At 48.4% G+C, this 23,317-nt stretch overlaps 1 protein-coding gene and 1 long non-coding RNA gene across 2 annotated transcripts; both read left to right on the top strand.

The window, feature by feature from the left end:
• The first annotated feature begins 6,530 nt into the window (after positions 1–6,530).
• Positions 6,531–17,986, top strand: LOC120381969. Its single transcript, XR_005588193.1, has 3 exons — positions 6,531–6,572; positions 17,452–17,565; positions 17,927–17,986. It is a non-coding gene; the product is annotated as an uncharacterized LOC120381969 (long non-coding RNA).
• Positions 17,987–18,246: 260 nt separating this feature from the next.
• Positions 18,247–19,197, top strand: LOC120381967 (zinc finger protein 420-like; the record flags this gene model as incomplete). Its single annotated transcript, XM_039500141.1, has 1 exon — positions 18,247–19,197. A coding segment is annotated over one exon (951 nt), but the record flags the coding sequence as incomplete, so codon positions are not given.
• Between the last annotated feature and the right edge of the window lie 4,120 nt (positions 19,198–23,317).

Here is a 23,317-nt window from a genome sequence, read left to right as displayed (position 1 = left end):
CAGCCAGAGATTCGCCTACTGGGAACTCAGTTCCTCACTGCCTACCTAGGACCCGCCCCGCACACCACCACCAGCAGGATCTGCCCTGCCATTTGTCTGGGACCCCCTCCTCCACCCAGCGGGACCCCCGATGCTTTTCAGTGGGACCCCTCACTCTGCTTCACTGGCATCCCTGACCTAGTGCCAGGATCCCTCCCAGCTCTGCGCACTGGGCACGGCAGCGATGCCAGGAGCCAGCCGGGAAGCCCAGGCGGAGCCCGGCACAGCACCAGGCTCCTCTGACCCCTGTCCCGCCTCCCCAAGAGACGCCCACCCCTGCTGTTCTGCAGCCAACGGCCCCCAGCGATACCCACCTCCAGGACCCAGAGCCTCAGGGCTGGGCACATCACAACCACCCCCTGAAACCCCAAATCTCCAGAACCCACCAACCTCACTAGGGTACCCTCTGCCCAGCCACCCAGAGGCCTCCCTCTACCACAATCCCCCTTCAGCTGCTATCTCCCCCCACAGCCCCACCCCCACCCAGCAACACTGTTACCTCACAGTGTCTGCTAAGTGGATAGAGAGTTATCACCGCCCTCTGCTGGCCAGTCACACAGGCAGAGGGAGCCCTGGGGGATGTCTCTTGAACTGGAGTATGGAAGGCCTGGGGGACAAAACAGGTAAGAAATGTCCATGCCTGTCACTAGCAAATAATGGTCACCATGGATCCACCCCAGAAGTGGCTGCATCATAGCACAGGGGGAATCAACCCCTCACAGAGGCCATTTGCTATGGGATTTGGGATACTTCTGGACCCACACTGCACTCAGAGTGACCTCCTCATCCCGTGCCAGCTGGAGAAAAAAAAAAAGGGTCCAGCCAACTCTCCTGTTACCAGCTGGGAACCACTGAGCCCCAAACAGGGGGAGGCCTCGAGCTTTGATGTGTATTAAAGATGTGGCTGGTCTCTTTCATCAGGAAACATTTTAACACAGATAAAGGGGGGGGGGGAGAAATGGTTCTCAAAGGAGAGGGGAAAGATCAACACTGGGAAATTTAACCCCCTGCAACCTCCAGGATGGACAGTGATTCAGGGCAACAGGTTTCCTCCAAGAAAGGCGAAGTTGCTGGGATTGAAAGACACGGGGAACAGCCCCAAACATGAAAGGAATTTTAATTGACATTTGATGATAACGTAGAAGTGAAAGAGAAAGGGGGGAAATCTGAGAGATTTTGGCTCTATTTTTGCAAATAATAGAGATGAAAGTGGAAAATCAAAGGGATTTTATATCAGTTTATATCTGATGTGCAGTAAAATGTCAGTGTTTCACATCAGTATTTGTTAAATGAATAGAGAGGAAATGGGCAACATTTGCAAACATTTTATATCTATGGTCAAGAAGCTGAGAAAAGGGGTAAATCTGAGATATTCTTGTTATTTTATAATTAGAGAGACGGGGAATCTCAGGGCAAACGTTTAGGGTATTTTATATCAACCTTGGAGATGTGCAGAGAAAACGTGTCACGACCTGCAACTGGAGGTGGAGAATCAGACTCCTGGAGAGACCAGGGGGAAATGGGGGAGACGGGAGAGCGGCTCATTGGCGGGGAAAGGGGCGAATCTCCCCGGATTTTACAGCCCGGGTGAGACACTGAGCGAGAAAAGGGGCAGAACTGGAGAGAATTTGTATCGGGGGCGAGAGGCAAGTGGCACAAACAGGGACAGGAGCCAATTAACCCCCCTCCCCCCGGGAATTTCCTGGCTGCACAGAGACAGTTCAACCCCCGCGTCCCACCGACCTTCCCCGCAACTCCGGCTTCTCCCACCCCCTCCCCAGGGCCCCCCCGCCGGGCTCCCCCCCATCCCAGCGGGGGGGGGGGGCGGATCCTGTTGCGGCTCCGCTGGGGCCGAGGCGGCTCCGAGGCTTCTCCCGGGTTCCCCGGGGCAGAGTCACGTTCCCGCCCCCCGCCCGGGGTTTCTCACTCACCGGGGCTGGGGCGGGCAGAGAGGCTCCAACGGCCCCGCGCGCGTTTGCAGCTCGGCTCGGTCTCTCCTCCCAACGTCACTTCCGGTCCAGGGAGAGTCAGGAACTACATCTCCCAGCCTGCCCCGGGGCCGCTTCCGCTCTCTCCGGCCCAGGTAAGGGAAGGTTTCAGCAGGTAAAATCGCGCATGCTCCGTGCGAGCCCCGCTGGGGGCGGGAGAACAAAGCTGCTGCTGCCGCCTCCGCGTGAGCCGGGCCCGGGCTGAGCCGCTGGGATGGGGGGGCCGGGGCCCGGCGGGGAGGACCTGGGTGTGTGGGGGCTGTCGGGGGGGGTTGAACTGTCTCTGGGCAGCCAGGAAGTTCCCGGGGGGGGGGGGGTTAATTGGATCCTGTCCCTGTTGGTGCCACTTGCCTCTCGCCCCGATACAAATTCTCTCCAGTTCTGCCCCTTTTCTCGCTCAGTGTCTCACCCGGGCTGTAAAATCCGGGGAGATTCGCCCCTTTCCCCGCCAATGAGCCGCTCTCCCGTCTCCCCCATTTCCCCCTGGTCTCTCCAGGAGTCTGATTCTCCACCTCCAGTTGCAGGTCGTGACACGTTTTCTCTGCACATCTCAAAGGTTGATATAAAATACCCTAAACGTTTGCCCTGAGATTTCCCCCTGTCTCTCTAATTATAAAATACCAAGAAAATCTCCGATTTGCCCCTTTTCTCAGCTTCTTGAACATAGATATAAAATGTTTGCAAATGTTGCCCATTTCCTCTCTATTCATTTAACAAATACTGATGTGAAACACTGACATTTTACTGCACATCAGATATAAACTGATATAAAATCCCTTTGATTTTCCACTTTCCTCTCTATTATTTGCAAAAGTAGAGCCAAAATCTCTCAGATTTCCCCCTTTCTCTTTCACTTCTACGTTATTATCAAATATCAATTAAAAATCCTTTCATGTTTGGGGCTGTTCCCCATGTCTCTCAATCCCAGCAACTTCTCTTTTCTTGGAGGAAACCTGTTGCCCTGAATCATTCTCCATCCTGGAGGCTGCAGGGGGTTAAATTTCCCAGTGTTGATCTTTCCTCTCCTTTGAGAACCATTTCTCCCCCCCCCCCTTTATCTGTGTTAAAATGTTTGCCGAAGAAAGAGACCAGCCACATCTTTAATACCCATCAAAGCTCGAGGCCTCCCCCTGTTTCGGGATCAGTGGTCCCCAGCTGGTAACGGGAGAGTTGGCTGGACCCTTTTCTTTTCTCCAGCTGGCACGGGATGAGGAGGTCACTCTGAGTGCAGTGTGGGTCCAGAAGTATCCCAAACCCCATGACAAATGGTCTCTGTGAGAGGTTGATTCCCACAGTGCTAAGATGTAGCCACCTCTGGGGTGGATCCAGGGTGGCCATTATTTGGTAGTGACAGGCCATGGACATTTCTTACCTATTTTGTCCCTCCAGACCTTCCATTCTCCTGTTCAAGAGACATCCCCCAGGGCTCCCTCTGCCTGTGTGACTGGCCAGCAGGGGGTGGTGGTCACTTTCTATCCACTTCTCAGGCACTGTGAGGTAACAGTGTTGCACTGGGGGAAGGGGTGTCTGTGTGGGGAGATTTCAGCTGGAGCTGAAGGGGTGTTGTGGTAGTGGGAGTTGTTTAGGTGACTGGGCAGGTGGGACCCTAATCAAATTGGTGGGTTCTGGAGGTTTGGGGGGGTTGGTTCTGATGTGCCCAGCCCTGAGGTTTTGGGTCCTGGAGGTGGGTGTCGCTGTTGGCTGCAGAACAGTGGGGTTGGGCATCTCTTGAGGGTGGGGCAGGGGGTTGGAGGGAGCCTGGTGCTGTGCCAGGGGCTCTGTCTGGGCTTCCCCCGCAGACTCCTGGGATCGCTGCCCTGCCCAGTGCACTGGGGTGGGGGAGGGAGCGGAGCTCTGGCACTAGCTCAGGGGATGCCAGGCAAGCAAAGTGAAGGGTCCCACTGAAAGCATCAGGGCAGAGAAGGGTCCCAGACAAACGACATGGCAGATCCTGCTGGAAATCAGGGTGGTGTCCTAGGCAGGCAGTGATGGACTGCGTTCCTGGTTGGGTGTCCCGGTCTGCTGGGGGAATTTGGTGGGGGGAGCACTTTGGGATTCCCAACCTGGCAATCAGGGTCTGGTGGGGCTTCCCTGGCCAGTGGGGCTTTGAGGGGTATCTGGGGTCCCTGGCCAGGGATTCTGGGAGCTGTGTCCCAGGGAATATCTGGTGGGACCCTGGCTAGGGGGTGTCTGTTGCCCCTGGCTGTGGGGTCTGGGCTCTGGGTACTGGGGAATGTCTGGGGGCTGCTACTAACCATGATCCTTCTCTCTGATCAACTTGTGCCAGAGTCCTGGCTCCAAGCACTGCCTGGCATTCCCCAGTCACAGGCCCTGTCACTGTGATAACTTTCTATCCACTTATCAGTCACTGTTAGTGTGAAATCACAGATTTTGCTTTTCTCCTGTTTTGAAAACTGCAGGAACTTTCAGTTCCATTTGGAAAATTGTGCCCCCCAGTCCTTGTCATGGATCTGGGGGTGAGGGAGGTGGGAAGGGGGTCAGCACTGCCGCACGATGGTCTCTTCCACAGTGTTCTGGACTCATTCTTTCTGAACTCTAGTTTCATTGAGACCATTGTTAATCCAGAGTCACTGTATGGAAGGACAAGGAGTGACTCCGGATGGACAGTGGGGCGAATGAGATCAGCAATTCTCCCTGTGAGTAGGGGCTCTCATTAGCTGCTCTCCCCAGAGAGCTAAAGGAGGGAAGCTGCTCAAACGCTCTGTCCCTCTCTGCTCAGGATACTGGGGTTCAGCTTCCTGGGTCAGAGGCTGCAGCCTCCATTGTGATCTGGGAGACCAGGCTTAGCAGCTGCTGCTCCCCCAGCGGGGTTCTGTGCTGGGAAGTGACCTGAATTAAAGCTGCTTCTCTGCCTGGCCCAGGGGATGACTTTCTCCAGCTGGTCCTAGCCCCTAGGGCAGCCCTGGGCCCTGTTAATACTAAATTCTGAGTCAGAGTCTCCAGGTAACTGAAAGAAACGGAGGGAAAATGCTGGGGTCTGGCCTTAAAATGACTCTACACAAACAGACCCCCCTCATTTCTCGTCCAATTAACAATTGCAGGAGCAAATCCAGCCATGGGGGAGCAAACTACCCAGGAATGGGACTTTCCTACCAGATGGGCAGGGAGAGGGGAAAAGGAGCTAGAAGGAGAAAGAGAGACTGAAAGGGGCTGTGGGAGAGAAGAGTTTGGAGAGAGATTTCCAGATCTCTAATCTGCCCAGACAGATGTATTACTGCACCCTGGGTAGAGTCACTTTCCTGTGGAAAAGATGAGAATCAGACAGAGGAAAATCCAGTTCCTGACTCCATATCCCTCCTGCTGGGGTGTGGCTGCCATGCGGTCAGTGTCTGAGGGGATCCCCCACAGTGACTCCTTTGGTTCTGCTTTTTTCTAGCCTTGTGTTCAGAGACTTTGTTACGGGGTGAGGGGAGGGAGAAGGGAGGTTAAAAATGTCACTGTGGGCTTAGCCTGGCAAGAGAGGCCAGGTCTACACTGTACAAAGAGATGAAGCCTTTCTCAGCATGGCAGACTCTAGGGTGCCTGTCTGCAGGGAAAGGGCCTGGGGGAATCATGCTGTGAAATGAATTGGAGCCTGTTCTGAAACCTTCACAACTGCCCTTCTCGCCCTGCCAGGCAGCGGAATAATGTCCATGTTTCGCTCCAGTTCATCCCATCCTCTCGTTGGACAGGGGAGAGAAATGGCTGCAGAGGAGCCAGTTCAGGTAGGTATTATCAGGGGGTTGCTGGTGGGCTCCTCCAGGGCGGGAGAGGGACAGCCAATACGTGGGAGATGGGAAGGTTTGCACAGGCTGGTTTGGAGGTTGCAGTCTGGTTTGCAGGAAATGCACAGGGTGGAGAAAGGGAGGAGGACAGGGGTGTGCTAAACCTGCTGGGAGTTATTTAATATGTGGCCTAGATTCTAGGAACAGACCCAGGAGGTTCGGCGGTGGAAATGCTCTAGTTTGTGGAGCAGAAAATAACCCCGCTGCATGGGGCTGGGAAAACTGACCAGACTCATAGTGCTGGAGCCTGACCTGACTAACCAGCGGCTGCTGTGAGATATGAAGGGGGCACCCACCAGTGAGGCTTAGGGGAGATTCCCCTCCCTTCACATCCAGCTCTTCAGAATGGGGAGGTTATTGGGCTTCCTACCAGGGAGCTGTCCCTGGACCCTGCTAGGGGCTCCATCTCCTGAATCAGTCAGTGGCTAGTAGATGTGTGATGGCTCTGCTGGGGGAGAGGAGGGGCTCTCGCTTCGTCCCCTCCCCCTGGTGTTTCCTGGATGCTCTGAGCAGGGTGGGGGTGGGACTCTGACTGCAATCCACCCAGAGTTTCTGTTTGGCTCCTGTCCCCCATGTATAGGGGGGCTGTGAGTGGGGCAGCAGGTACTGAGTGTTGGACTCTCGCTCTTTCAGGGGCCGGTGACCTTCGAGGAGGTGGCTGTGTATTTCACCAGGGAAGAGTGGGCTCTGCTGGACCCCACTCAGAGAGCCCTCTACAGGGATGTCATGCAGGAGAACCATGAGAATGTGACCTCACTGGGTAAGGGTTACTCTCCCCTCTGTTCTTGGAAGGGGAAAAGGAGAGAGATGGTTCATGCCAGCACCACAATGCCACCTCTACTCTGCCCTGTTGCAGCATCACCCCGATATGCCAGTGACACACACACACTGCCACAGAGCCCCCCCTGCTGCAGAACGCTTTGGGAACAGAGCACAGGAGACGTCTCGCACAGTGTCAAATAGCTCCTGTTTCCTCAAGTAAAACTGAGGGTTCGGTGCGGCATGATCAGCAGAAGCTTCCTACCCCTGACCTCTCAAACCCTGAGCCTTCTCCACCCAGACCACAATAATGCTTGGGGTGTAACGAGCTGCTGGAGTCAGAGCTGCTGGCCCAGGGTTACTTATCACACAGACAGTCCGTGCGTCCTTGACTGCTGGCTGGGGGTATCCAGAGAAGGAAGCTCAGTGGCGGATTTAGCGTTAGTGGGGCCCTGTGCTCAGCTTCATTTTAGGGGTCTCTCCTTGGGACTCAGGCAAGAAAAAGAACATTCTCTCATTTCCCTCCCACCCCCATTTTTCATTCTTTTTTTCTTCCTCCACCTCCTAAAAGTACTAGGAAGTAAATGAGGATAAAGCGAGGTACCTTGATTGTTTTTGTTGTCTGAGTTTTCCACAGACCACTTGAAAATCGCTGAGCGTCTCAGTGCACCACCTAATGATCTTTCCAAATATTGTTTGTACCGTTAGCTAACTGTTATAAAGCATTTTGGATAAGAGCCCTTTATTACAAACTAAATAAATAAAAATGTTGGAGTGCAGGGTCTGGCCAGGAGTTAGGGTGTGGAGCAGTTACCAGGAGCAGCTCCTGTTTCATGCGAGCAATGCAGGTGGGGATGTGGGGGGGCAGGAGGCTTCTGGGAGGGGTGCAGGAGTCAGGGCTGGGGGTGTGAGATGGGCAGGGGGTGGGGGATAAGTGGTTATGGGTGGTTGCAGGAATCAGGGAGGGCAGGGAACGGGTGTGTTTGAGAGGGGTGAAGAAGTAAGGACTGGGGGTGTGAGGGGGTGCAAGGGTCAGGGAGGGCAGGGTGGTCAGGGTGCAGGAGTCAGGGCTGGGGGTGCAGGAGCAGCGGGAGATTGGGGTGCAGGGTCGGGCCAGATTTTAGGATGCAGGAGGGGCTCAGGGTTGGGGTGTGAAGTGCTTACCTGGGGCAGCTCCCATTTGGTGCTCAGGGTGCGGGTGAGGATGTGGGGGGGGTGCAGGAGTCAGCATGGGGTGTGAGGGCTCGTTATGTGGGAGGGGATGCAGGAGTCAGGTCTGGGGGCTGGGAGGGTGGGCTGGGGTACTGGGGGTGCTCCCAGCCCCCTACCCTGAGTGGCTCAAGCAGGGGCTGGGGGGTATGTGATAGGGGAGTGCTTTGTAAAGCAGTGAGCAAGAGACCAGGGAGCTTTTCAAACAGGGCTGCTAACGGGGAGTTTTGTGAGGGAGTTTGGAAGGGGAGTGGGAAGGGGGCGAGGTACTCTTGCCATTCTTTAAAACACTTAAGCTATAATACAAACTTCTTGATTGAAACAAAACCCCTGTTGTTAGCCTAGGTGGCTGTAAGAGAGAATGCAGGCAGAAGCCCAGCAGCACGGTGAGGGCTATCCTGTTTATTGCTCTCAATGTAGCATGTATGATTACCTGCCCTGTGGGCGGGGGGCTTACGTGTGCATTCGGTGCAAGGAGCTCCTGGCCCTCAGAGACCACGTGGAGGCTTTGGAGGCCAGGGTGGTGGAACTGGAGTCGCTAAGGGAGGCAGAGAAGTATGTTGATGAGGCTTTTCCGGGACACTGTAGATTTCTCCCACCTCTGGTCAGACAGCCACTGCGCTGTTGAGGAGGATGAAAGGCCCAGGGAAGGAGAGCTGTCAATGGGAGCAGAGGGAAACCTTCCCATAGTTGGGACCCTCCTCCCAGACGGTGTTGGGGTAACCTCTTGCACTGAGGTTACCTCTCCGGGGAGGGAACCCCAGGCATTAAGAAAAGGCAGCTGTTAGTAATGGGAGATTTGATCATTAGAAACAAGGATAGCTGGGTTTGTGATGACTGGGAGAACCGTATGGTGACTTGTCTACCTGGTGCAAAGGTTGCTGATTTCCCGAGGCATCTAGATAGATTTATGTGTAGTGCTGGGGAGGAGCCGGTGGTCGTGGTACATGTAGGCACCAATGACATAAGGAACAGTAGGTGAGACGTCCTGGAGGCCAAATTTAGTCTGTGAGGAAAGAGACTGAAATCTGGGACCTCCATAGTGGCATTCTCAGAAATGCTTCCAGTTCCACGCACAGGGCCAGGTAGGCAGGCAGAGCTTCAGAGTCTCACTGCGTGGATGAGATGATGGTGTAGAGAGGAGGCGTTTAGATTGATTAGGAACTGGGGAAACTTTGGGGATGGGGGAGCCTATACAGGAAGGATGGGCTCCACCTAAACCAAAGTGTAACCAGGCTGCTGGCACTTAACATTAAAAAGGTTGCAGAGCAGTTTTTAAACTAAGAGATGGCGGAAAGCCAATGGCTGCAGAGGAGCTCGTGGATCGGACAGAGACTTGTCTTAGAGGAGAGTCTAGTGATAGAGATTTTCTAGTTCTAGTCAGGAAGAGAGGCTGGAAGAGGATAAAGTAGGGGCCAGATCAGACGAGAAGCATTCACACACACAAGTTTTTAAAGTGCTTGTACACAAATGCCAGAAGTCTAAATAATAAGATGGGTGAATTAGAGGGCCTCGTGTTAAGAGAATATTGACATGATTGTCCTCACTCCACCAAGTTTCTGTGATGCCTATTAATGGGACACAATCATTCCAGGGTACAAAATATATCGGAAGGACAGAACAGGTCATACTCGGAGGGTGGGGAGGGGAGTGGCACTGTATGTTAAAGAAAATGTAAACTCAAATGAAGTAAAAATCTTAAATGAAACCACATGTTCCATAGAATCTCTATGGATAGTAATTCCATGCTCTAATAAGAATATAACAATAGGGCTCTGTTATCGACCACCTGTCAAAGACAGTGCTAGTGAGGATGAAATGCGAAGGAAGATTAGAGAGGCTATCAAAATAAAGAAATCCATAATAATGGGAGATTTCAATTATCCCCATATTGACTGGGTACATGTCACCTCAGGACAAAATGCAGAGACAAAATTTCTGGATACTTTAAATGACTGTTTCTTGGAGCAGCTGGTACAAGAACCCTAATGGGAGAAGCAACTCTCGATTTAGTCCTGAGTGGAGCGCAGGATCTAGTCCAAGGGCTAACTGTAACAGGACCGCTTGGAAATAGTGACCATAATATAACAACATTTAACATTCCTGTGGTGGGAAGAACAGCTCAACACTGGCATTTAATTTCAGGAAGGGGAACTATGCAAAAATGAGGGGGTTAGTTAAACAGAAATTAAAAGGTACAGTGACTAGAGTGAAACCCCTGCAAGCTGCATGGACACTTTTCAAAAACACAATATGAGAGGCCCAACTTAAATATTTACCCCAAATTAAAACACAGCAAAAGAACTAAAAAAGAGCCACCGTGGCTTAACGACTATGTAAAAGAAGCAGTGAGAGATTAAAAAGGCATCTTTTAAAAAGTGGAAGTCAAATCCTAGTGAGGTACATAGAAAGGAGCATAAACGCTACCAAATTAAGTGTAAAAATGTAATAAGAAAAGCCAAAGAGGAGTTTGAAGAAGAGGCTAGCCAAAAACTCAAAAGGTAATAAAATGTTTTTTAAGTACATCAAAAGCAGGAAGCCTGCTAAACAACCAGTGGGGCCACTGGAGGATTGAGATACAAAAGGAGCCCTTAAAGACGATAAAGTCATTGCAGAGAAACTAAATGGATTCTTTGCTTCAGTCTTCATGGCTGAAGATGTTGGTGAGATTCCCAAACCTTTTGTGGGTGACAAATCTGAGGAACTGCCACAGATTGAAGTGTCACTAGAGCAGGTTTTGGAACTACTTGATAAACTTAACTGTAACAAGTCACTGGGACCAGATGGTATTTACCAAGGGTTCTGAAGGAACTCAAATGTGAAATTGGGGAACTATTAGCTATGGTTTGTAACCTGTCTTTAAATCGGCTTCTGTACCCAATGACTGGAAGATTGCTAATGTAACGCCAATATTTAAAAAGGGCTCTAAAGGCGATCCTGGCAGTTGCAGACTGGTAAGTCTAACATCTGTACCAGGCAAATTAGTTGAAACAATAGTAAAGGAATAAAATTGTCAGGCACATAGAACAAAAATTGTTGAGCAAAAGTCAATATGGTTTCTGTAAAGGGAAATCATGTCTTACTAATCTATTAGAGTTCTTTGAAAGTGTCAACAAACATGTGGACAAGGGGGATCCAGTGGACATAGTGTACTTAGATTTCCAGAAAGCCTTTGACAAGGTCCCTCACCAAAGGCTCTTACATAAATTATGTTATCATGGGATAAGAGGGAAGATCTTTTCATGGATAGAGAACTGGTTAAAAGACAGGGAACAAAGGGTAGGAATAAATGGTAAATTTTCAGAATGGAGAGGAGTAACTAGTGGTGTTCCCCAGGGGCCAGTCCTAGGACCAATCCTATTCAACGTATTCATAAATGATCTGGAGAAAGGGGTAAACAGTGAGGTGGCAAAGTTTGCAGATGATACTTGGGATGATGCGGTTCTGGTGGGACCCAACTGAGAGTGACAAATCGCTTAAAACAGGGCAGTTACAGCCCAAGGCTGGGGTTTTTCCACCTCTAAGGCAAGGCAAACCAGCCAGACAAAGAGGACTTTGGTTTCACCCCACTGGTTAACCACGTCACACAAGCAATTCCTTTAGACACTCCAGTCTTCCAGTATCACCACCAGTGCACTCGTCCTGGGGATGAATGGTTATGAAAACGAACTCCCCAATAAAAGAAAAAGGTTCTCTCGATCCCAAAGAATCAAGCCCCAGACCCAGGTCAATATACACATCAGATCTTACCCACAAGTCATGCTGTTGCCAATCCTTTAGAATCTAAAATCTAAAGGTTTATTCATAAAAGGAAAAAGATAGAGATGAGAGCTAGAACTGGTTAAATGGAATCAATTACATGCAGTAATGGCAAAGTTCTTAGTTCAGGCTTGTAGCAGTGATGGAGTAAACTGCAGGTTCAAATCAAGTCTCTGGAGTACATCCTCCTCTGGGATGGGTCAGTCAGTCCTTTGTTCAGAGCTTCAGTTTGTAGCAAAGTTCCTCCAGAGGTGGTAAGCAGGATTGAAAACAAGATGGAGATGAGGCATCAGCCTTTTATAGGCTTTTCCAGGTGTAAGAACACTTCTTTGTTCTTACTGTGGAAAATTACAGCAAAATGGAGTCTGGAGTCACATGGGCCAGTCCCTGCATACTTTGCTGAGTTACAAGGCGTATCTGCCTTCTCTCAATGGGTCAGTTGAATAGCTGATGGTCCTTAATGAGCCATCAAGCAGGCTAGGCAGAGCTAACACCAGCTTGTCTGGGATGTCTCCCAGAAGCACAGCATAAGTTCGAAATACAGACAGGATAGAGCCAATACTCATAACTTCAACTACAAAATGATACATACATATAGACACCATAATTATAACCAGCAACCCATAACCTGGTCTTGGACACCTTATATGACCCCCTTTACATAAGATTTGGTGCCACTACAGGACCTTGGTTGCAACCATATTCTATATGGTCCCAGATTATATCAATAACGTCACAATACTAAACTGCTCAAGATAGTTCAGACCAAAGCAAACTGTGAAGAACTTCAAAAAGATCTCACAAAACTAAGTGACTGGGCAACAAAATGGAAAATGTGTATAAATGTCAAATGATGCAAATTGGAAAAAATAACCCCAACTATACATACAATATGATGGGGGCAAAATTAGGCTAATCAGGAAAAAGATCTTTTTGTCATTGTGGCTAGTTCTCTGAAGACATCCAGCCGTGTGCAGCGGAAGTCAAAAAAGCAAACAGGATGTTAGGAATTATTTAAAAAGGGATAGACAGTAATACAGAGAATCTTATTGCCCTTATATAAATCAATGGAAATAACTAATTTAGACCCTGTCATTTTATATGTATATTTAGGATTATGTTTGCCAATGGGCTGCAATATGTGTTATCCTGACATCTAGTACTGCTGAGATCCTGCATTCAATAATATCCCTGCCCTTCCTGTTCCCGTTCTCCACTGAGCCCCACGCTTATGTTTCCAGCTTCCCCAGGACTGTGTCTTTGTCTCTGGACCCATCTGTCAGCAAGAAGCAGTGCCAGGGAGACTTCGATTTTTGGGACGTGGATTTACTTTCTGTATGTTTTAGGAGACTCTTTGAAATTGAGTGTCTGTGACATTAAGCACAGTACAATCTGGACTGTTAACAGCTGTGACCCCTCAGTTTCCCAGGCTGGGGTGCCTTTTACACTGCTCTACTGTGAGAGCAGCCACTCCTGGGCAGTTCACACGCAGTCTCCAGCATGTAACTCGCTTCCAGCTACACAGTATTGAGTGCTGCTAGTTAGTGACTCACAAATTACAGTGCCCCACAGGAGAACCCCAGAAAATTCTCTGCTCCCAGATTTCCCCCAGAAATGTGCATCTTGCACTGTCGAGCACACTCCTGAACAATGGGAGCTCATATGAAATCTGTTGTTTCATCAGTGGAAAATGACATGCACCAGCCTTGTTATTCCAGATGGAGTTTCCAACACACTTTAATCCAAACACACTGGTTTGATTACAAAAAGGAAACAAAATTATTAACTACTGAAAAAAAAGATTTGAAGTGACTACAAGTAATGAGGCATAAAAGTCAGAATTGTTTCCAAAAGAAATGCAAAGATAAAACACAAACTAATGTTTAACTTAACAAGCTAAAAGGGATTTAAAACAAATGTTTCTCTCACCATCTGCTGAGACAGGCTGGTTTTCCTTTCAGCCAGGACTCCCCCTAACCTGCCCCTGCTGCCCACATTCAGTTCTTCAGGAGTTGTCATGAGCAGAGGGAAAGGGGGGATAGAGAGAGAGAGAGAGTCTTATGCATTTTCCTCACCTCTTTTTATAATTCAGTCCTTTGTACTAGAAACCACTTCAGTTCTCAGCTGAGTCATGGTGACAGGCTGTCATAGATACGAGCTTCAAGTGTCTCTGTGATGGAATGTAAATGTCATCTTCACACCTTCCCCCTGGTGGAGAATGGCTATTTGACCAGCTGTTTCCCTTGCTGTCTCTGAGGAACTTAGGGTTAGGGTTGCAGCTTTTTCAGTAATATCATAGCGTAAAATCTCATCACTTTCCATACAATGTTGCTACACAGTTTAACAGGAGGATATTCAGTAGATTATGTCTTTTCAAATGGTACCTCACAAGCCCTACAGTGATAGATGAAGGGGAGGGGACGGATCCCCCTTTTATAAACACCCAGCCAGCCAGTTGGCAGTAAAATCCCTGTTGGTGCAAGTTCTCTGCTTGCTTTACCTCTAAAGGGTTAACAAGCCAACAGGGTTTAAAAAAAAAAAAAGTATTGGGCACCTGACCAATGGAAAGGCTAGAACTTTTTTAAATGGGAAAGTAACTTTCCCTTTGTCTCTTGTTCTCCGGAGAAGGCGACACGGAGTAGCAATGCTGTGTATGGCTTGAAGCAGGTATGAAAATTCATCTTCCATACCTAGAAGAAATGATTTGGACAGGGAATATTTAGACAGACACAATCAGGTTTATTTTTTATTTTGGCTTTTGGATCTCCTCGGTGCTGTCCCAGATGCTTTTGTTTGCTTGTAAGCTTTAAGCTGAACCCCCAAGAAAGCTATTTTTGGTGCTTACAAAAATTTTCTTTTAAGATCTAGCAAAAGCCTAAGTTCCAGATGTATTGTTTTTCTTTTCAATTTTAATAAAATTTACTTCTTTTAAGAACAGGATTGGATTTTTGGTGTCCTAAGAGGTTTGTGTGTGTTGTTTGATTAGCTGCAAAGAATCCTGTGGCACCTTATAGACTAACAGATGTTTTGCAGCATGAGCTTTCATGGGTGAATACCCACTTCTTCGGATGCAAGTTTGATTAGTTGGTAGCCACAGCTAATTTCCTTTGTTTTCTTTCTCAGCTCTTTCCCGGAGGGGAGGTGAAAGGGCTTGAGGGTGCCCCAGAGGGAAGAATTCTCAAGTGCTCCTTCCTGGGTCCAAGGGTTTCGGGGTTTTTTTGCATTTGGGTGGTGGCAGCATTTACCAAGCCAAGGTCAGAGAAAAGCTGTAACTTTGGGGGTTTAATACAAGCCTAGAGTGGCACAAATTAATTTGTAGAATCCTGTCGGGCCCCCACTTTCTGCACTCGGAGTGACAGAGTGGGGATTCAGCCCTGACACATACTATGAACAAAATTGATCATAATTTTCTAGAAGAGTGAACATAGGGGAACAGACTAGCACAGTGTCTGTGTGTTCCCAACATATATGTGGGTATTCTAGTCCCTCACAAGCAAGGTGTTCGGCATCTTCAAACACCTGAGGAACCGGTTCTGGGAATTCACTGGTTTATTAAGTGACACTGTATGGAATTGAGAGACACTTTATATTATTATTATTTTATTATAAATACTGTGGCAAATTGCCGGTACGGTTATGCTGGGTCTCGCGCTCTCTCTTCTTTGGGGAAGGTTCAGGGCACCATTGCTTGCCTCTGAATCGGTATTTTAATTACCCCACTAGTGTCCTTGAGGAGGGGAGTGGAGAGGGAGGGACCTGGGCCCGCCCTCTTCTCCAGGTCCCAACCCAGGGGCCCTGAGGTTAGTGGTGAACCACTTGAACTGGCGGTTCCTTCCCCTGGGCTACTTCCCTCTCCTGCCCTTCAGCTTGTGGAGGGGCTTCTTGCCCTCCTTCTACACAAGCCAGGTGCCCCTTACCTAGGGTTTTTGGATTTCTCAGCCCACCGCAGCACTCCTCCAAACTTTCCTTTTGTCTCTCTTCAAAACTCTTCTCTGCTCCAACCAAACCTTCCTGCTCCAACTCCCAAACTGTCTGACTGAAGCAGGGGTTTTTATCACCTGACTGACTGCTGGGGCTCTAATAACTTCAGGTGCTCTAGTTAATCTGTAGCAAACCTTCCTCCCCTTGCAGGGAATAAGGCTCCCTGCTAACACTCTCCTGCTGCCCTCTGGCCATGCTGTATCACAATACCAATATGATGAAATTGCAATGAATCGTGCTATATATGCCATGTAAGGAGTCAGTGAAAATGTTATGAGTTTCCAAGTATGATAATCTTGTTTCTATCTTTGTATTGTGAGTTACAGATATGTAGGGCATATCTGTATTCCAGACTTGTGCAGTGTTTCTGAGTGACACCCCCAGATATATTGGCATCAGCGCTGCCCAGCCTGTTCGATGGCCCAGCCAGGGTCATCAGCCATACAATGAACCCATGGAAAGGATTAAGGGGATACACTTATTGAGTCAGCAAGACATTCAGGGTTATGCCTGTTGTGGCAAATTGCCGGCACTATTATGATGGGTCTCATGATTTCTCTTCTTTGTGTGTGGGGGGGAGTGTTCAGGGCACCATTTCTTGCCCCTGAATTGGAATATTAACTGCCCCACTAGTGTCCTAGAGGAGGGGAGTGGAGAGGGAGGGACCTGGGCCCACCCTCTACTCCAGGTCCCAACCCAGGGGCCCTGAGGATAGTGGTGAACCACTTGAACTGATGGTTCCTTCCCCTGGGCTACTTCCCTCTCCTGCCCTTCAGCTTGTGGGGGCTTCCTGCCCTCCCTCTGTACAAGCCCGGTGCCCCTTACCTAGGGTCTTGGACTTCTTAGCCCACTGCAGCACTTCTCCAAACTTTCCTCTGCTTCCCTTCAAACTGTTCTCTGCTCCAACACCAATCCTTCTGCTCCAACTCCTTCCCTGTCTGATTGGAGCAAGGGTCTTTATCAGGTGACTGACTGCTGGGGCTCTAATTGGCTTCAGGTGCTCTAGTTCATCTATAGCAAACTTTCTTCCCTCTGCAGGGAATAAGGCTCCCTTCTAACCCTCTCCTGCTGCCCTCTGGCCACGCTGTATCACACTGTGTACTGAGAATGCCAAGGCTTTTCCGTGCCATGTGCTGTGAAGCTTGTGTTTGGGACACAGGAATTAGAAGCCACTTGGCAAAAGGAATATAAAGGGCAGCTGCATCATCTCCATTTTGTCTTCAATTCCTCTTCCTACCTCTGGAGCAACTTCTCTACAAACTGAAGGCTTGAACAAAGGACTGAATAATGTGGATGTGTACCAGAGAGCCTTTCAAGCCAGAAACTCACCAATACTGCTAAGAACCAGATGTATAGATTTCTGAATGTGTCTGACTGCTTTCCCATTTAACAACTCCCTTTTTCTTTCTTTCTTTTATAATAAACCTTTAGTTTAGATGCTTTCTTGCTTATCAACTTTTAGTTTAGATGCCAATGATTGACTGGCATCGTAGTATTTTGAGTAAGATCCAAACCTATACTGACCTGGTAATGTGGCTGACTCTGGGCTCAGAAGAACACTTTGTTTATGTGAGCTGGGTTTTTAAATAACCTCTCACTGTGCTGGACCTAGGTGCTGATTGAGAGTCAGAGAACTGGCATGCAATAAAAGGGGGCCGTGTGATTTCTTTTTTCAGTTTCTCGATAACCAGTGTGGGGGATCAGAAGCACAGTTGGTGACTGGTCGGTGAGTTTAACTTCTGTGTTAACCACCAGTTTGGGGAGCCTCTGCTCTCCCTTTTTCAGCCTGCCCTGGTCTTGGCATTTTCAGTGAGGACTAGCCCAGGCACACCGGGTCACACTAAATATTAAAGTTAAATTAATAGAATGTTTTTTTATGACAAAGTTTTATGAAATCAACGGAACTCCTTTGTTTTCTTTCATCTGAGCAGGGTTTCCATTTTCCAAACCTGATGTGATCTCCCAGCTGGAACAAGGGGAAGAGCCATGGGTCTCAGACCTGCAGGGTTCAGAAGGAAAACAGACCATGAGTTCTCTCTGCAGAGGTGAGGAAACATTAAACCAACTCTGAGTGTGAAAATGCCTGAAGGAAACATCTGGGATTCCCTACAAAGCCCTTGAGAGGTTTCTCAGTTCATTATTGTTGCCGGCAGGGGTCATATCCTCAGGGTAACTATAGCTCATGGCTTCCCATAGATTCTAGCAGACACCAGGCAGTAGCTTCCTCCCTTCCCCCTGCGTATTTGGATGGCATTTGAAAGCCAGATTGATCCCCTCCTCACTCCTGTTTTGGGGAAGAGTATGGGGCAGTTCAGTTTGTGATTTTTATTTGACCTCCCTCCAGCACTTAGTTTGTTTTGGCTTTTCACTTTTCATCCCTGTTTGATGTTTCTGTCTTTTTCACAGCAGGTGATGCAATGGCATGTGAGAAAGAGGAGCAGAATTCTCAGCAGAAAAATGTTCAGCAAGTGGATAAACAGAGAGCATTATTGCAAAGATCAAAAAGCAATGTGTCCAGGAGTCATGAGGAGGAAAAATCCTGTGAGATTCAGCACAGACCAGAAAGAGAACAAGGAAACCAGCCGGGGGTGAAAATGGGTAAACGTATTTCCTCTCAGGGAACTCAGAAGGACCTCAAGGAAACCACAACAAAGCAGGAAATCATCATTGGAAAGAGAAAAAATACATGCACAGAGTGTGGAAAAAACTTATGTGACTACTCAGCCCTTCTTGATCATCAGAGAATCCACACAGGGGAGAGGCCCTATGAATGCTGTGAGTGTGGGAAAACCTTCACTCAAAGATCAGCCCTTTCTGTTCATCAGAGAATCCACACGGGGGAAAGGCCCTACGAATGCTGTGAGTGTGGGAAAAGCTTCACTCACAGATCAGCCCTTTCTGTTCATCAGCGAATCCACACAGGGGACAGGCCCTACAAATGCAGTGAGTGTGGGAAAACCTTCAATCGCAGCTCAAACCTTTCTGAACATCAGAGAATCCACACAGGTGACAGACACAGGCCCTATGAATGCTGTGAGTGTGGGAAAACCTTCACTCAAAGATCAGCCCTTTCTGTTCATCAGAGAATCCACACGGGGGAAAGGCCCTACGAATGCTGTGAGTGTGGGAAAAGCTTCACTCAAAGAGCAGCCCTTTCTGTTCATCAGAGAATCCACACGGGGGAAATGCCCTACAAATGCAGTGAGTGTGGGAAAACCTTCATTCAAAGAGCAGCCCTTTCTGTTCATCAGAGAATCCACATGGGGGAAAGGCCCTACGAATGCCATGAGTGTGGGAAAACCTTCAATCGCAGCTCAAACCTTTCTGAACATCAGAGAATCCACACAGGGGACAGGCCCTACAAATGCAGTGAGTGTGGGAAAACCTTCACTAGCAGCTCAGCCCTTTCTGTTCATCAGAGAATCCACACAGAGAAGAGGCCCTATGAATGCAGTGAGTGTGGGAAAACCTTCACTCAAAGAGCAGCCCTTTCTGTTCATCAGAGAATCCACACAGGGGAGAGGCCCTATGAATGCCGTGAGTGTGGGAAAAACTTCACTCAAAGATCAACCCTTTCTAGACATCAGAGAATCCACACAGGGGAGAGGCCCTACGAATGCCGTGAGTGTGGGAAAAACTTCACTAGCAGCTCAGCCCTTTCTAAACATCAGAGAATCCACACCAGGGGAAAGGCCCTATGAATGCAGAGAATGTGGGAAAACCTTCTCTTGGCACTCAGCCAATATTCGCCATCAGAGAATCTGCAAGGGCAGTGAATACCATAAAAACCTCTAGGGCTATCAATTTTTTTTCTTTACAACTTTTCCTGATTCCCACATAATAACTTTTTAAATCTGTTTGAACTGTTTGCAGCACCGTTATCCCTCAGCTTGGCCAGATGAGTGGCCCATTTATGCGTTTTGTAGTTTGCCTTCTTTTGAGGTGGGCCCATTTGTCCTTTCTATCAACTCAATTATCCCACAAGTAACTGGAGTGTGCCCTTCCTATGAGGAACCAGGGAGCGTCACATTTATACCATTGCTGCTATTGCAAAGTTATTGTTAGAGTCGCCAGTGATACAGATTGTATCCTTGCCAGTTGTTCTCACGTTGCTCTGGGTTGTGCTGAAGAGCAGTTACATTGGGAATTTTTCATGTTATAGTTAAATAAAGAGGAGCAGGGGAAAAAAGTGTCATTTCAGCCTCTGTTACACTGGAAGGAGATGGGGTGGTTCAGAGATTCCCTCCTTCCCCATCACTCCAGAACTGTTACATTTTGGCTTCTCTGTGCAGAGTTTCTTTTCATCACATTCTATCCCTCCACTTCTCAAAATGTCATGTGAGGAAGAGTTCTCAGCTGTCTGTGCTTGGAGATGATGCTTTGATTTCTTTCCTCCTATATCAGAGTCGCTATGACTGGAGCTGAAAGTGTCAAAAACCTGGAAGGGGAATTTAAATGGATCTTAAACATAGTGTGATTATTGGGCGGTTTCATCTATTGGTAAAGCCACTTCTGGCAAGAGGACTATTTTGTCCCCCATTATGGGATTCTGGGATACTTACAATTTTGTAAATAACATAACTGACTATTGAGAGAGTGCTGAGTGAAGCTGCTTTGAATGGACCTGAGGAGAATGTGATGGGAGAATCTCTTGTCCTGATTCTAAATAATCAGATGTAACCTGCTCTGGAATTTCTCTTCATACTTTCATTGTCATGTATTCTGTCTCTCTGTGATGTGGGTTTCTCTCTTCCTGAAGGCTGTTTGCTCACCCAATTGGATATTAGTTCAGTTCGATGGGACGTAGCTCAGATTTATTGGAGAATTGAAGACAAATGACCATTTCCTAAAGTCCTCATTTGTCACTTCAGCTTTGCTTTTTCCCCACCCCTCCATGATGACACGGAGAAAGTTCAAGTGCAGTTCTGTCAACAGTGGAGAACTCTCCAATTTACTGCACAGGCTAACAAAGAAACAGCAGTGATTTAAAATCTCCATTCGGAAATGGTGAACAACAGCAGAACCTCAACTAACTGAAGGAAGTGCATATGACCACAGTGTAGTTCAATTATTTACATCAGTATTTTCTCAGATGATTTGGGGAGAGAATTCCACATTAAGTGATTTTTAACTTGGCAAAATGCCCATGTATTTGGTTCCCGAAGCATTTTTGTAACCCATGCCCCACAGAAGATCTTTCCTATTCGGAATGCTCCCCTTCATGATGCAGATGTTGAGGAAAGAGAAGTGGTATTTTTGTTCAATTTATCCTTAATAGATGCTCAAAATGTGTATAAAATGAAATCGATGTTGGAAATCTAATAGCTGTAGAAAAATAGCTCTTTTTAAATAGAAATTCTAGCTCTGGTAACGAAGATTCTGATCCAGGCCTGTATCCAGTCCCTTGCCTGGACGTGTGTCACCAAATTAAAGAAAAGCTGGGCACGTTTCCGGAAGCCATTGCTTACGACACTGCTGAGATTTTGAGTGGTTTTGTAAAGGATTCTACTTCTGAGAAGTGTAAATTCACCCTAAAAAGGGCAAGGAAACAAAGGGCATCAGGAATGTATGTTTTTTTGGATGAGGCAAGAAAAGGGAGTAGCATTGTCCCCCTTGGGTAGCCCCTGTTCAATTCCAGGTCAGAAAGCAAAACTCTCCTGCAAGAATATCCAAAAAATATTGTGTTTCACTTCATAAGTACAGTTGTGTGGCAATTAAATGATGACCCTAAAATTTCATAAAAGCAAAGAACGCTGAACAAAAAAGTGTGGGAAATACGGCTGTATCTGAGAAAATGGCTTGGAATGAAGGAAGACAAAAATTGATCGGTTGAGAGAAAAGGCCCTGTTTCCCCCTAGTTTGGAACTTCTCTCACAACTACTGGAATAGAAAAGCTAAACAAATGGTGCTCTATTGTTGCAAAGAATACTGAAATGAGGCCATTTTCTCCAGGTAAAAGAAAATGGTCATGTCAGGAGTGGGATTTGAAACCACGTCTCTATGCAGAAACCAGAACACCCAAGAGAGAGGAAAAAAGAGTCTTAAAACTGGCACTTTGGACCAGTCCACAATCCTAACGCTACAAAGAATGTGACTTATCAACCCTAGTTTTCATTAATATTTGATGACACTCTTTAGGGAGGCCAAGATGGCACATCTCTTTCAACTCCTAGAGACCTTCTCCAGCACAGCTGATTTTTAGGCACACTCACCCGGACCTAAAGTTACACGTTTCCTGGAGTTCCATGAGTTCTGCGGTGTTGGAATCTCCCTGCTCGCGTTTTAAGCGAACAAAAGATGGGTGCTGGCATTCTGAGGCCCTCAAAATCCTGCCCTGGGGGCCAGACAGTTAAGCAACCTCTACCATGATAGCATCCTGTCTGGCAACAACTCACTTATCAATAGCTGGGGTCTGAAATCCTCATTTCTTTGTTCTATCACTGTAGTTTCCACTTTCCTATTGCTTGTCTGTATATTATTTTATCACTTATCAATAGCTGGGGTCTGAAATCCTCATTTCTTTGTTGTTCTATCACTGTAGTTTCCACTTTCCTATTGCTTGTCTGTATATTATTTTATCGAGATTCAAATTTCTTGGTCAAGGTATAGTCCATGTATGGACGCCAGAGAAAATAATACACTGAGGATAAGAAGAATATAGAAATATTTTGCAGTCACTATGGGCATAACTATGATAATTGTTTTGTGTTTCACTCTTTATATATGGCACCACCTTCCTTCCCTTTAGACTTCTAGTTTACCAAGGGTAAAACTAAACATCTCTTCAGATAGCAGGGAGTATTTGTGTTCATTCCTGCTAGCTACACAGGGATTTGATGTAGCTGCTTTCAATCCTCCGGCTCTGCCGGGATAAGTAACGTTTCAGGCTGTCACTGAACTGAAGGAGGGAGATCATTTTTTGATAGGTTACGCCTCCTCTTGTCATAGAATCAATTCCCCAATGTAAGCGGGGGCAGACTCACCTGACGGCACCTCCTGCTGGTCTTCTTGGGAATTAGCTCTCCAGCCGTCAGAGCACCCTCTGCAGGCCGGTGATCTGCCTTACCGCAGCTGGCCCCTGTCCCTCCCAGGACCCTGGTGCCCCTTTTACCCTGGCAGTACCCCCTGGCAGTACCCCCCCAGGTCTGGGTCTCCCCCACCCACTATCCCCATGTCACCTCAGTCTCGGCTACTGCCCAGTCTCCATCCAGCCCCCATTCACTGGGGCAGACTGCAGTATGAGCCACTCATCACAGGCAAAGGGGTTTGGACCTGCTGCCTCTGCTTCCCCCTGGGCTGCCCCATTGCAGCCCTGCACCTATTCAGCCTATAGTCAGGCCTGCAGCCTGGGGCTTTCCAGGCCAGAGCTCCCAGCTCCTCTGGCCCTTCCCCATCCCTGCTCCCACTCTAGGTGTCTTGCTTGGGTCCCTGCAGCCAGGCCCTTCTCTCGCTACAAGCAGAAGGAGACTGACTGGGCTCCTGGCTCACAGCCTCTTATAGGGGCCAGCTGGGCCTGACTGGGGCATGGCCACAGCTGAGCCTGCTTCCCCCAATCAGCCCAGGCTCCTAGCCCCAGCCCTCTCCTGGGCTGCTTCAAGCCCCGCAGGGCAGGAGCAGGGTAAGCACCCCACTGCCGGGAGTACTCTGTGTCCCTGGGCTGCCCTGCTGGCTGGGTGCTCCCCCCTTCTCTGGCTGCCCTGCTGGCTGGAGCTCCCTCTCCCTGGGCTGCTGCTGCTGGCTGGACTGCTCCTTCTTGGGCTGCTGCTGCCGCTGCTGCTGAGCGAGGGGTGGTGGGGG

This window comes from Mauremys reevesii, linkage group 14 (genome assembly GCF_016161935.1).
Source record: "Mauremys reevesii isolate NIE-2019 linkage group 14, ASM1616193v1, whole genome shotgun sequence".
Taxonomy (NCBI): domain Eukaryota; kingdom Metazoa; phylum Chordata; order Testudines; family Geoemydidae; genus Mauremys; species Mauremys reevesii.
This window is presented reverse-complemented; position numbering and strand designations above follow the sequence as displayed.